Raw genomic sequence first — 14741 nt, forward strand, 5'->3', positions numbered from 1 at the left:
TACCGACCCTTGAAAATTCACAGAGTTAGTTGATTTCATGTTTGCCAGATGTGAGGATATTACTATGTTAGAACTGAAAAACCACATTAAATTGCCCAATGTTTTTGTCCAAGCTGGTTATCAACTGCCATGCCCTGTCCTGTCTTATCCTCCCCATAGTAATAATATTATCCTCTAATCAGAAATCACTACAAAACAACACAAAAATATGGGACCACTTTGGTGCATTCGAGTAAAAAGAAAATAGAGCAAAAGGCATCTTTACGCAGTAAATTTTTACCGTTGTAGCCAATACGTGTCTTCTAACAACAAAATCCTGTCTTTTTCTATCCTTTGGATTCTCTACTTCATTCACACCCCTTCTCTCTGTTCTTCCGCCCCTTAATCCTCACTCTTCTCTGCTCACTATTTTCTAAGGCTGAAAAATATCTTACCCTCTTTGTAACTTCACAAAATTCTTGTAAAAGATTGTTCTTTTGCTCTTAAAAATCTCAGCTTTGTATAATTTGAGCTTCATTCTTTAATGGGTTTTGCTAAAATCTAGCATTAAAGTCAACTCATGCAGAATTTTCCAGAAACATTCTTATAAACTTCATCTTGTTGTTCTCCCCTTAATCCTCACTCTGGTCTGTCAGTTTTCTACTTTCTTACATTGTCACTATTTCTTAGGCCAAAACAATATCCCCCTTCTTTGTAACTTCACAGAATTTTCTCTTAAAAACCTCAGCTTTGTACAATTTGACCTTCATCCTTTAATGGGTGTTGCTAAATTCTAGCAATGAAGTCAATTCCTGCATATAGCAACATTCTTGTATGGTTCATACTATTCTTCTGTTTTTGCAGTAGTAATAAGTCAGCATTTGCTATCACTGAGTTTGACTTTGGAACATTAACACTGAGTAATTTGAAGCTTCTTGGAGATGCACATTTGGGTGACAACAACAGTGTTCAGTTAACACGTGATCTTGCCGTGCCAAATTCCGGCGCCGGAAAAGCTTTATATTCAAAACCAGTAAGACTCCGGCAGCCGGGGCTTGATTTTCCGGCGAGTTTCTCTACATTCTTTTCATTTTCAGTGACTAATTTGAACCCATCTTCTATTGGTGGTGGTCTTGCTTTTGTACTCACGCCTAATGATGAGTCAGTAGGTGATGCTGGTGGGTATATGGGAATCTTGGATTCTAAAGGCACACAAAGTGGTACAATTTCAGTTGAATTTGATACCCTTATGGATGTTGAGTTTAAAGATATTAATGGAAATCATGTTGGTTTGGATCTGAATTCAATGGTTTCAACTCAAGTTGGTGATTTAGAATCTATTGGTGTTGATCTCAAGAGTGGTGATATAGTCAATTCTTGGATTGAATATTCTGGTTCTACTGGAGAGTTGAATGTGTTTGTATCATACTCTAATTTAAAGCCAAAAGAACCATTTCTATCTGTTGTTTTGAATATTGCTGAGTATGTAAATGATTTCATGTTTGTTGGGTTTTCTGGTTCAACTCAAGGGAGTACTGAGATTCATAGTATTGAGTGGTGGAGTTTTAGTTCATCATTTGATGCAAGTCCTAAGTCGGCGGCCGCGGCTGTGCCACCTCCGCCAACGGCTAGTTTGATGAATCCCACGGCGGATTCCGTCACGTCGCGGCCGCCTTCTATGGCTCCTTCAGAGTCTAATAGTAGTGCAAGTATAATGCAAGATAAGAGCAGTGGGAAATGTCATAGCAATTTTTGTAAACAAGGTCCTGGAGCTATTGTTGGTGTGGTGACTGCTAGTGCATTTTTTCTTGCATTTGCTACATTGGTACTTATATGGTTATACACCAAAAAGTTCAAGAAAGTGAAAAATTCTGAATTTTTGGCATCTGATGTTATCAAAATGCCTAAGGAGTTTAGCTACAAAGAGCTTAAATTGGCTACAAAAGGCTTTGATTCGATGAGGATTATAGGCCATGGCGCATTTGGGACAGTTTACAAGGGCATTTTATCGGACAATGGTGGCATTGTGGCAGTCAAGAGATGTAGTCATAACGGACAAGGGAAAGCGGAGTTCTTATCTGAATTATCTATAATTGGAACACTTAGGCACAGAAATCTTGTTAAACTTCAAGGATGGTGCCATGAGAAAGGTGAAATTTTATTAGTGTATGATCTTATGCCTAATGGGAGTCTTGATAAGGCATTATTTGAATCAAGAATGATTCTACCTTGGCTACATAGGAGGAAAATTTTGCTAGGTGTTGCTTCAGCCTTGGCATATTTACATCAAGAATGTGAAAATCAGGTGATTCATAGGGATATAAAGAGTAGTAACATTATGTTAGATGAAGGGTTCAATGCAAGATTAGGTGATTTTGGATTAGCAAGACAAGTTGAACATGATAAGTCCCCCGATGCAACGGTAGCAGCCGGGACAATGGGCTACTTGGCTCCTGAATACTTGTTAACCGGAAGAGCAACCGAGAAAACTGATGTTTTTAGCTATGGAGCAGTGGTTCTTGAAGTGGCAAGTGGAAGGAGGCCAATTGAGAGGGAAACAACAAGAGTTGAGAAAGTTGGAGTGAATAGTAACTTGGTTGAATGGGTTTGGGGGTTGTATAGAGAAGGGAATTTGCTAATGGCAGCTGATTCAAGACTTTGTGGTGAGTTTGATGAAGCAGAGATGAGAAGGGTTCTAATGGTTGGGTTAGCTTGTTCACATCCTGACCCTATGGTTAGACCAACAATGAGAAGTGTGGTCCAAATGCTAGTTGGTGAAACTGAAGTTCCCATTGTCCCAAGAACTAAGCCTTCTATGAGTTTCAGCACATCACATCTCCTAATGACTTTGCAAGATAGTGTTTCTGATTTGAATGGTATGATCACACTTTCAACTTCATCATCTGAAAACAGTTTCACTGGTGTTGGCAATGGCATGGACTTGGTCTAATTCATGTCAAGAAAGGAGCATCAACTTTTAGTTAAACTTTTTTGTTTTGTTCATAAATTGATCATTAATTTAATTCCTACTATATTTGTACCAAATAAGCTTAAAATATGATGTATCTTTTTCCTTTTGCTTTCATATACTGTAGTCCATTGAGTGTAAGATACAGGAATTTAGTGAAAAAGATAATATGAAGTCCTTTTCTTGGTTTTGGTTGGGTGGATTGTTTTTGTGGTGAGGTGAGAAGTTGCTTTCTTAAGTTATCTTTTAGTCAAAAAGCCTACATGATAAGCTTGAGTAGAGGTTTGGTAAAGCATGAGTGTAGTATAATGACAATCAACAAAAGAAAGGCATATTTATTGGTAGATATTGTACTTCTTTAATACATAAACGGATCTTTAAGTTGTCATCAACGACTAGGTAGACACTTTCACTCAGCCCACTATCTTAAAGTGTTTATCTGATCGTTAAGGATAACTTAAAGAAACCGTTTATGTATTTCGCCATTAAAATTTCCTTATTAAATCTATATTTTTTTCGTGAAGCAGGATTGAATAAAATCTTCACTTATATTAAAGGTGTCTCCATCACTGCTGCTTAGGTAGGTGTGTGCATGGACCATGCTCGCTAGGTTGAGTTTTGTTTCTTTCATTTTCATTAAATGTTCAAAGGGACATTCCATTCCAGCCATCCCTTTCTTGGACATTTCTTCTCATTCTATAATAATGTCTTTTGTGTTTCGCAATTGTTCGTGTGGATTGCATTGAAATGGGCACCCCTCACTCGTTCTAAGGAGAGAGAGAGAAGGAGATCATCCGTATTCTTTTTTCTTACAATGTCTTCATTGCTAACCACATTTCAAAGCCTTGGAGGGATTTGTTACATGCATAATGCATTGTAAGCAGTAGGCTAGCTTTGCTGTGACGATCCATTGAAATTTTTAATTTTTTATCGCTATAAAGGCGGAAACAAGATTTACACTAAGGGATTTAACATATAAAAGACAATTAATTTTAAACGTACGATATAATTTTCCGGCAAATAGTATTCATATGAACATTCTTCTAACCATCTAGCTCCGCTCTTGCCTATGATATGTCACAAAGGATAAAAAAAATGAAGGGGAATGGAGAGAGCATGTAGATTGCCTATGTCTTAATAAGGAGAGTTTATTCTTAATTGGACAGTGCCGACGTTTGGTTACACTCAATTGTTGTGAGAGATGTTTGGCTAGGTCTTGTAAAAATAAAATAAAATAAAAACTCAGTTTTTATATTGTTGAGACTTGAGACATACGTCTGACAGAAACCAAAATAGTTAAAAGTATTAGTATTATAAAACATCTAACATAATTACGAATTAAAGAACCACACTCTAGTAGAATGAGCATCTAAACATTACAACAACAACAACAACAGCAGCAAATTAAAATACTTGAGCCTTGGAAATGAACGATACCATTGTGTTTGTGTCTCGTGTTAGTGTCCAACGACAAACCTCGGAGATACAAAGATTAATTAACTTAATGTCAGTATAATTTGTCATTAACGTCGATACTCGTCTTAACCCAAATTTTTTTTTTTCATTACTGCAAAAATTCCTCTTCACTGATTAAATGCCGACCAAATTAGATGATGAAATCCCACATGCACACAAGTTCCACTGAGAATCTTGCTGGTGAAAAAAAAAGAAGTTAGATTCTATTATTCACCAAATGCGACATGAATATGTGAATGGACTCACATGCAAGATGATATTTTTGGAGAGTCATGGGGAAGGTATTAATTTCATTTCAACTTACCAATAAATGTTGTTGTGGAGTGATAATTAGTATTATTTCATTCTTAAGAGGTTTCGGGTATGAGGCTTGAGTGTAGAATTGCTTTTGTCAAGGAGCAATTACTCCCAATGTGGATTTTTCGACGCGAATTCAAATTTAGTTGGACCCCAATACAAATATCAGACACCGAATGAAAACAAAAGGATGAAAAAAAATTCAGTTCGACCTCATTTTACAGGAGAGAGAGAGTTATAACTTACTATAACACTACAGGTTCGACCCATTACGATTATAAAAAACATAATTTGACATGATTTAGGACTTGTTTGGCTAAACGTTGAAAGTCTACTTATCATGAGCATTTTTTGTCAAAAAACATTTAGAGAAGTATACTCCGAAAGAATAGTAGTTTATATTTAAGTAATTCATTTGGACATCGCTTAATTTTGTCAATATAAGAAAAACAGTTTAAGATTTTTTTAGTGTCAACTTACAAAAAAACTTTGACAGTAACGACTTTATCAAGGAAAGGTAGTAGGCCGAAGAAGTATTGTGAAGATGTGATTAGACATGACATGACCTTTGATAGAAAGGTAAAGAGGTTGATGATTAGGATAGTAGGTTAGTGAGTAGTCAATCATATTTCTCTTTCAAATATGTATATCTCTTTCTTACCTATAGTACTAGTGTTATTCTCTTATTTTTTAGTCTTAGATCTCTATTATTGCTTGTTGTTCATTTGCTCTTATTTTTTAGTCTTAGATCTCTATTATTGCTTGTTGTTCATTTGCTTTGATTGTTTTATTATTCTACTTGGTGTTACTGCTTCTCTTTTCATAGTTCTTTGTCACTACTGTTGATTATACTTTTCTTGAGTCAATGATCTATTAGAAACATCATCTCTATCTTCACAAGGTAAGAGTAAGATCTGCATACACACCGAATCCGAGAGAGAGTATGCAAGTCAAGACTGAATCAAAAGTGTGTAAGTCAAAACGAAAATAAAAAAAACTTTTGGGGCCAATCAAAGGAAAAACAGAAAAAGCGATGACCTTTTAGCAAAACAATTCACCTACTGCAATTTTAACAGTAAGAATTCTGTTTTGCTACCTTGTCGAACTCTCTAGAAGCCATGGATTACGAAGGAGATCCTCCTCCGTCTTTTGATCCCATGGTACGCTCTTCTATTTCTCTCCTTATGTTTCTCAATTCATCCCCCCCCCCCCCCCCACACACACACACTTTTTAATATATTTCTTCGATAAGAAATGATCTTTTTCTGTGTTTTAGTGGGAGAAGGGTTTATAGATTGATTATTACATTTTATGGGGATTTTAAGATGATTATCAGAATTTGGTGTCTTTTTTTGTTCACAAGATATGTTATGAACGCGAATTGCGAATTCAGCTAGTAGCCTAGTACTAGGAAAATGGAAGGTTTTGGAATACAAAATGCAGAGAATGATATCATAGATTTGAGTTTGGCCTAGCTAGTGCTCTGCTACTTTTTTTCGTCTGGTAAATTGCAGGTGCTGGAACAAAAATCTGTGTGATTTTTTCCCATATACCTAAACCAAACCTATAGATGGTTAGCCAGGATTTGAAGTTTATGGGTTCTGAATTTACCTTGTAACTCATAGCTTATCTTTTGTTACTGGGTTCACAATTGAATATTTAGACTTATTTAATGAATTTCTAATATAAATACAATGTCTGCGCAAAGGTGACTGGGTTTAACCGAACTTGCACCTAATAGGCTCACTCAAAGGCGCATTCAAGATTTAAACTTTATGGGTTCAGATTCGTAATTCTACGACATCTCATCTAATTTAATGGGTTCAAAATTTATTATTTATACATATTTAATAATTTTTTTAAACAAAAATACAGGGTATGAGCAAAAATTAAGGGTTCAGTTGAACCCATAGCTTCTACCCTAGATACGCCTCCGATCGCTCCTCCTGTGTACGGGTAGGAAAAAGTTAGGTGATTTAGTTTGCCCCTGAATCTGCAACACTTGCTCACCCACCATGGAACTTTAAAAGCTAATTTCTGTTTAGTCTAAAACCTGTGCCGCTGCACTCTTGTTCTTCCTTATCCATGCAGAAGACCGAAGCGCTCGACTTTCCATTTGTTTTTCAACAATTTTCATAATTATGTTCAATCAGTAATGTTCATCGTTTAGCCTAGACGTTGTTCTCCACCATTCTGGGCATAGTAGAACTTTTTTCCCCTTTTAATGATATGAAAGGAAGCCTTGACGTAACTAATAAAGTTGCTGCCATGTGACCAGGAGGTCACCGGTTCGAGCCGTAAAAACAGCCTCTTGCAGAAATGCAGGTAAGGCTGCGTATAATAAACTCTTGTGGTTCGGCCCTTCCCCAGACCCCGCGCATAGCGGAAGCTTAGTGCACCGGGCTGCCTTTTTTCCCTTTTAATGATATGTACTCATTACTTTGCACTGAATTTTTCAGTGGGAGTTCAACATATATCGTTACTTGCTATCTGTCATACATATTTTTGCTTAGTAGAACCTTTTTTCCCTTCAGTGTACTCTGTATTTTGCACTGAACTATGAAGTGTGAGTTTGACACGAATTAACACTTGTTAATCTATGTATTCTGCAGAAAAATATGACCAAAGATGTTGAAGTTCAAGGATTCAACCCAGGATTGATGGTCTTAATTGTTGTTGGCGGGCTCTTACTGGCGTTCCTTGTTGGGAACTATTTACTTTACATGTATGCACAGAAAACACTTCCTCCAAAGAAAAAGAAGCCAGTTTCCAAGAAGAAACTAAAGAGGGAGAGACTGAAGCAAGGTGTTTCAGCACCTGGTGAATAGATATCTTGGACACACCTGTATTCCCCTTGTTCCTTTTGATAGAAGATGTTCCTAGTCAGTAGATGGTTGTACTTTATAGTTTTACCAATTTCCCACCATCATAGATAGAACTTAACCAAAAGATTCTGCTATTTTTATAGTGACTACCCATTTCCCTAATCTCTTCTAGAGAGAACTATTGCTCTTCTTACCTTGCTGTTATGTCCAAATTTCTGGCTAGGTTAATGCTTAGCGTTGCTTTCATGGTTTTGTGAAATTCCTTTAGCCCTTGAAAGATAACAGTTGCATTGAAATAAATGCTCACTGCTTAAAAGAAAATTCTGCCTCTCTGCCCTTCCAGAGTAGGAGTAAGGCTGACTACATATTACCCTCCCAAGACCTTACTTGTTGGAATTTACTGTATTTGTTATTGTTGTAGCTTAAAAGAAAATTCTGTTGCTGGACTAAAACAAAAAAGACATTTCCTTATTCAAACAGCCTAAAAGAAGCAAACAACAATAGCTTATGGAGATGGTGTCCGAAGCATTTGCATACTGTTCCCATTTTGTATTTCTTTAAGTATAAGATGGTGTTATAAGATGGTGTCCGAGCTAACTTGCTTGCATCCATTTCAAATCATTTCTACAATACAAGAACAGATTCATCAACAACAATTTCTTGTATGATTAATCCTATAATTTCATACAAATTGCAAATCCATCTCTTTTATGTGTATACAATACATTGTATAATATCACCTACATAGTCTCAAGTTTTACATGTCAACTTTCCATCAATTAAGTAAAAATGCTCCAGTACAATATCAGAGAACACTGAAACAGCTAAAACCAAATAGGAAATGGTATGGAGTCAATGGCACAGTAGTTGCTATCAGCGACCCATGCTCTGCTCCCCAGGGGGAAGCATAACGAGGACTGGTTTGGCATTGAACCCAGGATGAGGGAGCCTACGACGAAGTTCACGACCTTCCTGGCAAAGAGCACAAGGGTGGCAGAAGATATGAGTTGCAAAGTCACAAGTTGACTCACATTGTTCGCGTCGTTCCTCATCCTCAACAAAGCCCCCATAGCACCCACATGATCTGGTGACTGCCTCACAGTTACCCTGCAAAGGAAATAAATCTCAGAACGTGTTTTCAAGCATATTTTGTAGACCAACAAACGACAACAATATCCTACTACTACTATTGCCACCACTATAAGGTAATTGAAAGAAGAGCAAGAGCGCTCCTCTGGTACCACCCGTTAAAAATGAAATGATACACATCTTGCCTAGCCTAAAGTTTAGATGATCTTAAATGGAGTGGCATGGTCAGTCAGGACTCAGGAGTCATATAGTCCAACCTCACTTGCTTGGGATTGAGGCGTAGTAGTAGTTGTTGCACTGGAGCTTAAGGCATGAAGTTAATCATGACAAGGGCATTAAAGTGAAAATTTTACAAGCTTTTATCCAAACCTACTAGTAGGGGTGGCAAACGGGCGGGTCGGGTCGGATATGGGACGGGTCGAAAACGGATATATTATCTGACCCGACCCATATTTAATACGGATAAAAAACAGGTTAACCGGCGGATAATACGGGTAACCATATTATCCATGGCTTCATGGATATGATCACTTTTGGGAGAATTCCTAGTCTCCCAAACTTGAGGAACCCCCAATTTGAGGTTTTACAATGAAAGATCTAGAGTCTTTCGTTGATGTTTTAGGATCCTTGTAATTAGGTTAAGGCTTAATTCACTTCTATTCCACCTTTTGTAACTATGGATGATTGCACTACCTTTGGTGCAGTTAATATATATACAACAAATGTTACCTTCTCAAAAAAAAAAAAAATTAAGCCCATTAGTTATCCATTGGTTATTCATTTTCTAAATGGATAATATGATTCTTATCCATATTTGACCCGTTTTTAAAAAGTTCATTATCCAACCCATTTTTTAGGCGATAATATGGGTGGTTAACTGTTTTCTTTTAACCATTTTGCCACCCCTACCTACTAGTGTCAAATGGGGCCCAAGACAAAGCAAATTAACACCTAGTTGCTTGACAAAGATGAAACAATAACATATTGCCTTGTAGTGTAGATTAGAACATCTAATCCCAGAAACAAATAAGTCACAGTAAATAAGAATAAAAAGAGCACTAGCAGAATAGTTCTTTTTCAAACATCTATCTTCATGTGAAGAATGTAGAAAGGTAAGTTCACCATCCCAAGCCTCATAGAGAGGAGAGAGACATCCTTATAAACTCTTTGAAACATACAGAACCAACTGCCAATTCTTAGGTCACATCTCCAAGAACTTGACACGAATGACATAGATAAAGTATGTGGAAAGATTGTGAACCACCTAAACCTTTAAATTCAACCACAAAAATCCCAATCATCAACAACTTTCAGTAAGCACTAAATAATGTATGAAAAGGCACACACAAATGACCAGAACTTGATGTTTGCAGGGGTTTAACAGGGAAAGAAAAACTATGTAAACTAGCATAAGACAAGGGGCTTGAACAAGAAATAAAGAGCAAATTTGACATGCTTGGACGAGATTATGACAAATCAGTTAACATCGTCAGAATCGAAATTAGAAGAAGAGTGAAATATAAAGTAAAGCTGCTACACCCAAATTAATCAACAAATCCTTCATTTATATGAACCAAAGTGCTGCTATATAAAACAAGCACTGATGAAGCACTTTATAGGAAGAAAAAGAAAAGCTAAGAGACAGCCAACCTCCAGATTAAACTTCTGCCGGAGAGCGGTACGGCTGGGATATGAAAACCAGGGTGCCATGCAGTTCCAGCCGAAAAAAGACTGTCCAATCAGGTATAGACCAGTGTAAGGCAAGCAGTGATTGGAAAAACTTCCAGGAGCAGACCCAATTCTCTCGGCATTGCTCCCATAGAGCACACATGGTGCCAGAGTTCCTAACAGACCTGTGCAGTGCCACGGTTGGCATTGTTAGTACAACAAAGAGATGACAAGAAAGCAAGGAGAAGAAACTCATAACATTTTTTTAACTCTTTTTGGAAGTAGGAGAGGGTAAGGTCTGAAGTATCAACACAGAAATCCGTACGCGATATACCACTAAGAGGGAAGAACTTGAACCATAGTACTTGATTCAGTCAAGCACAGGGAAAATACACAAGAAAGGGATGTGAACTAATTCCATAGGAACGAGCAATATTTCAAGAATAATTTATGAACATCAACTCTCTGACGTAGTAGTTTGACTCTGTTATCGACACATATAACCATTCCCATAAGTTTGCACAACTGATGTAGAACTTGCAGTTGTAGCAAATTAATATAACATTTTGAGTTCTATTAGACTAATTGGAAACACAAATTAAAAGAATTGAGTGCCTGATACTGCCTCCTTAACATTGTCATCCTTTCATTCAATTGAGTCATCAGAAGAAGCAACAAAACCTTTAGACTAGGAAGTGTGTATGATTAAATTCTAAGTCTTTCAATATATAAAGAAAATATAACTTCCCTCCCACAATCATCACCTCTATCAATTACATTTCTCTAGCTATTCCTTTCACTGGAAAACTTGGAAGAGTATCCTTTCAAATTTACTTGACAAGATCTTTTAGTAAAAACCCTTCTTAGTCATCAATAAGTTAATTTCAGAGAAACTCTGCACCTTCCATTGGTTGCAATTAAAAACCATTGAATATGTAATGCTTAATCAAATCTTCTCACTCAGTTCAGTCAGCTCACAAATAATAATATATGAATTGTTATGTGGTAAATAAAAGATAAAAAATAATAATATAGAAATTGTTTTGCGATGAATAATAACACATGAATGCTATGCACGGATTACCTACTTAAGGATATTTTTGTCTTAGGATTCTTACCCATGATTGACTGATTGCCAATACACATTGTTGTTCCGCACTATATCATGCATAAAATATTATAAACCGCCAATCTGTTGATTTATTGGTTACAAGGATATTCTTTTTTTTCCCTTATGTGGTCAACCAAACACCGCATTAATTATGCGGGGATTAATTTGAGTTTTCCTAACACCAGATTAAAACAAATATTTATTGGTATTTACAATTTACTATCAAACAAAATCAGTTCAAGTTCACTTTGGTTTTCCATTTTTTCTAGGTTTGATTAATTTGAATTTTCATTCTTCTTAAACACCCTAAACATAACAAAATCAATCCTTTCATATAAAGAGACATCAAAGCAACAAACTTTTACAAATTTCATAAGGGAAAGAAAACTAATACAGAATGAAAACTCACAAACTTCAAGATCGCTGCTGACGAATTCATCATTCTTCCCAAAACAAGAACAAAGACCGGATTCCCATTGGGCCCTACGCATAATGGGCTCCCCCACCACCGCCCCGTGGCCCATAGGTAACCCATTAGCCGTCCATCCCATCGGAACAGCAGCTGAAACCGTCGGTTTAACCGGCTCCGCCGCAACCGGAGGAGCTGGGGTTGAAGAATTGAGCTTGGTCGACTTCAATTCATTGTTTGTCATCTCAGATTTTTGCCTGGGTAAAAATGGGCTTGATTCTTCCATATTATTGGCCATTGGAACAGAAAATATTCAGAAAAAAATGAATACTCAGAATTGATTTGAATATTGCAATGTTCAAGAATTGGCAAGAGGGACGAATGAAGTAGAGGGATCTAAGAGATGTCAACCTCAAAGATCTCTCCACTGTATGTGTGTTTTACGGATTACAGAAACCGTGTGGAATGCGTAAATAGGAACATTACTTTTTTCTCTCTCTCTCTCTCTCTCTCTCTCTCTCTCTTCTTTTTTTTTTTTATCTTTCTTTTTCTTCTTCTTTTTTTTATCTTTCTTTTTCTTCTTTTTTTTTTTATCTTTCTTTTTCTTCTTTTTTTTTTATCTTTCTTTTTCTTCTTTTTTTAGGCGAGGATGACCGTAAATAGTGGAGGAAAGTGAGAAGAGTAAAAGGGTCGTTATGTTACTAATTAGGGAAACTTGCGCTTTTAATCCTTGAATTTTGACAGATTCTGATTTAGTCCTTGTAATATTTGAATATTTAACTTTCAATTATTTGAAATCTGCGCTTTTAATCTTCCTTCTTGTGAATCTTCATAAATTTGACGAACCATTAATCTTTGCATTATTTGATTAACTTACGAGTCATTTTCTTTCTTATGAACTCCTTGAGTTAGAGTGTCCATTTGGAAATAGTCAGCAATCATTTATTGATATGGGTTGATTTTTCTAATACTTGAAGATGTTACACATAATTTTTCTTCGAGTCTTAGAAAAATTAACCCATAGGTTCATGGAATAGGATAGTCCAAAATAAATGCTGAATGACAAAGATTTTATTGAATAATAATGAATATAATTGCACTAATCAAAGTCCGACAATGATCACTTATACAATTTTCATAGATATATTATAAGGTTAAAAAAAATCCCAAGCTAATGCATTTGATATTTAGTTAAATTCCTCTCCAGATGCTGGACAACATTTTCTCTAAGTATCTCATAAAAGCAAAATAATTACTATTTGTTATACGTTCCTTTGCTTCATCCAAATTCCAAACTAAAGAATCACCTCTTCTAGATTGCTCATCCAAATTTCAACAGAACACCCCAAAATCATCAAATTTCTAAGAAATTCATCAATGAATTTTCTTCCCCTACAAAAAGCCAATTACTAAATCAGAAATTGAATAACAAAGAACAACTACACCTCAATCCCTAATAAATTAGGAGAATTTAAATAAGAAAAAAAAGTACATGAGAACAAGGATAGATCTATATTTAAGACTGTAGGCGCATCTACGTACTATTTTTTACTTGAATTCTACGTGTACATGTTCAAAACAATTTCGAACTATATTTTAGTACCAACTTCAAATTTAGGACGTAGTAATATTAATTATCCTCTTAAAATCATAGATCTGCCTTTACATAAATTTACGATACATTAAATAGTTCATATGTAGGAAGATTTTATGCATAAATTACCTTTTCTCTAGTCTTACTAGCTCTCAAGCCTTTGAATTTGCGATGTTGTAACATGCTTTGATGATTAAAATTATGTTTTCCCCTTGATCCAGTTGGTGGAGGGATGTAAGTATGAGTTTCTGGACCTCTATAATCAATATCATAAATACCCGAATCCATGTTTAATAAATCCATTTTTCCTGTAAAAGGAATACCATTTCCATTAGTAATAAATGGGCAAGGAAATAAGCTCCACAACCTAAACCGGCGAAAAACAAATAGAATTTGCTATAAAAGCTGGCTAACGGGACTATTCCTGCGTATGAAAAGTTGAAAACATAGTAATGGAAATAGCCATAATAGGATTCATTTTGGCTACCACAATTAGTAAATAAAAATAATAATTATATCATTAAACAATAGATTGAAATTTCTTTGGAAGACAAACCTGAAGAAGAACAAGGTGCAACCAGAAGGAGGAAGAGGAAGAAAATGGCAGTTAAGCTAGTGATCTTCAGCTCCATTGCAAAGAGGATATCAAGAATATATGAACTAATAAATGTCCTTTTTAATGATAAAAGAGTGAATTTATTTTGTGCTAAGGATCAAGAAACTAGGGAATTATAACAAGCATGGAGTAGAGGGGAGTGGGAATACATAGTTAAGGAATTTCACAATGTTTGGCAATTGAAAATGTCGCCATCCAACACAGCAATTAGTTACAAGGTCCTGATGTAGATGTGTTGGGTTGAAATATTTATGTAGTGAAAAGGAAAAAAACCATAATATTCATTTTTCTTTCATTTTAGGTTTTTTACTTACTTTAATTAGTTTAATCATGTAAATATAATATACGACGAGTTTAACTCATATCCACAAACAGCTTAAAAAATTTCTACACCAGGCTATCTAACAGGAATTGCGAGGATTGGAGAGCCCTCCACCCCCTCCCAACAAAAAAGATCCCTAATAAGACTTATTAATCTAATACTTGAATTCAAGCTCCAACATCGAAGTAAGCCTATTGATTGTTTAGAATTAGCTAAAATGTACCTGTCTATACCTAAATGTATTATACCATTCAACTTGTTATACGCACTCTCCTATGATGAGATTATAGGAAGCTCTATTAAGAAATGTTATCTCCTTTTCTGTTCTCGCCTCCACTCAACAACGATAACAACAACAACAACAACAAGCCCAGGGACAATTTTCTA

At 35.9% G+C, this 14741-nt stretch overlaps 3 protein-coding genes across 3 annotated transcripts; 2 read left to right on the forward strand and 1 right to left on the reverse strand.

Moving 5' to 3' along the window:
- Window positions 1–306: 306 nt before the first annotated feature.
- LOC104096472 (L-type lectin-domain containing receptor kinase VIII.1-like) lies at window positions 307–3137 on the forward strand. Its single transcript, XM_009602846.4, has one exon. It carries the CDS (start codon window positions 779–781, stop codon window positions 2927–2929), a length of 2151 nt encoding a protein of 716 aa, XP_009601141.1. The 5' UTR covers window positions 307–778; the 3' UTR covers window positions 2930–3137.
- Window positions 3138–5721: 2584 nt separating this feature from the next.
- On the forward strand, window positions 5722–7707 carry LOC104096473 (DNA-binding protein S1FA-like). Its single transcript, XM_009602847.4, has 2 exons — window positions 5722–5880; window positions 7333–7707. Exons 1-2 carry the CDS (start codon window positions 5839–5841, stop codon window positions 7546–7548), a joined length of 258 nt encoding a protein of 85 aa, XP_009601142.1. The 5' UTR covers window positions 5722–5838; the 3' UTR covers window positions 7549–7707.
- A 480-nt stretch (window positions 7708–8187) lies between these two features.
- Window positions 8188–12385, reverse strand: LOC104096474 (cell number regulator 8-like). The gene is made up of 3 exons (XM_009602848.4): window positions 11823–12385; window positions 10285–10487; window positions 8188–8652 (listed from the first exon to the last, which is right to left on the reverse strand). Exons 1-3 carry the CDS (start codon window positions 12118–12120, stop codon window positions 8419–8421), a joined length of 735 nt encoding a protein of 244 aa, XP_009601143.1. The 5' UTR covers window positions 12121–12385; the 3' UTR covers window positions 8188–8418.
- Window positions 12386–14741: the final 2356 nt, after the last annotated feature.

Source organism: Nicotiana tomentosiformis, chromosome 2 (genome assembly GCF_000390325.3).
Source record: "Nicotiana tomentosiformis chromosome 2, ASM39032v3, whole genome shotgun sequence".
Lineage (NCBI taxonomy): Eukaryota > Viridiplantae > Streptophyta > Magnoliopsida > Solanales > Solanaceae > Nicotiana > Nicotiana tomentosiformis.

What these genes read in the sequence shown, in the direction of transcription:
- LOC104096472 (XM_009602846.4), top strand. Translation starts at nt 779, where the DNA reads ATGAAGTCAATTCCTGCATATAGCAACATTCTTGTATGGTTCATACTA.
- LOC104096474 (XM_009602848.4), bottom strand. Translation starts at nt 12,120, where the DNA reads ATGGCCAATAATATGGAAGAATCAAGCCCATTTTTACCCAGGCAAAAA. An exon ending in CAGCAGCGATCTTGAAGTTT is followed by an intron (nt 10,488 to 11,822) that starts GTGAGTTTTCAT and finishes GGCACTGCACAG; the next exon opens with GTCTGTTAGGAACTCTGGCA. An exon ending in GGCAGAAGTTTAATCTGGAG is followed by an intron (nt 8,653 to 10,284) that starts GTTGGCTGTCTC and finishes TTTCCTTTGCAG; the next exon opens with GGTAACTGTGAGGCAGTCAC.
- LOC104096473 (XM_009602847.4), top strand. Translation starts at nt 5,839, where the DNA reads ATGGATTACGAAGGAGATCCTCCTCCGTCTTTTGATCCCATG. An exon ending in CTCCGTCTTTTGATCCCATG is followed by an intron (nt 5,881 to 7,332) that starts GTACGCTCTTCT and finishes TGTATTCTGCAG; the next exon opens with AAAAATATGACCAAAGATGT.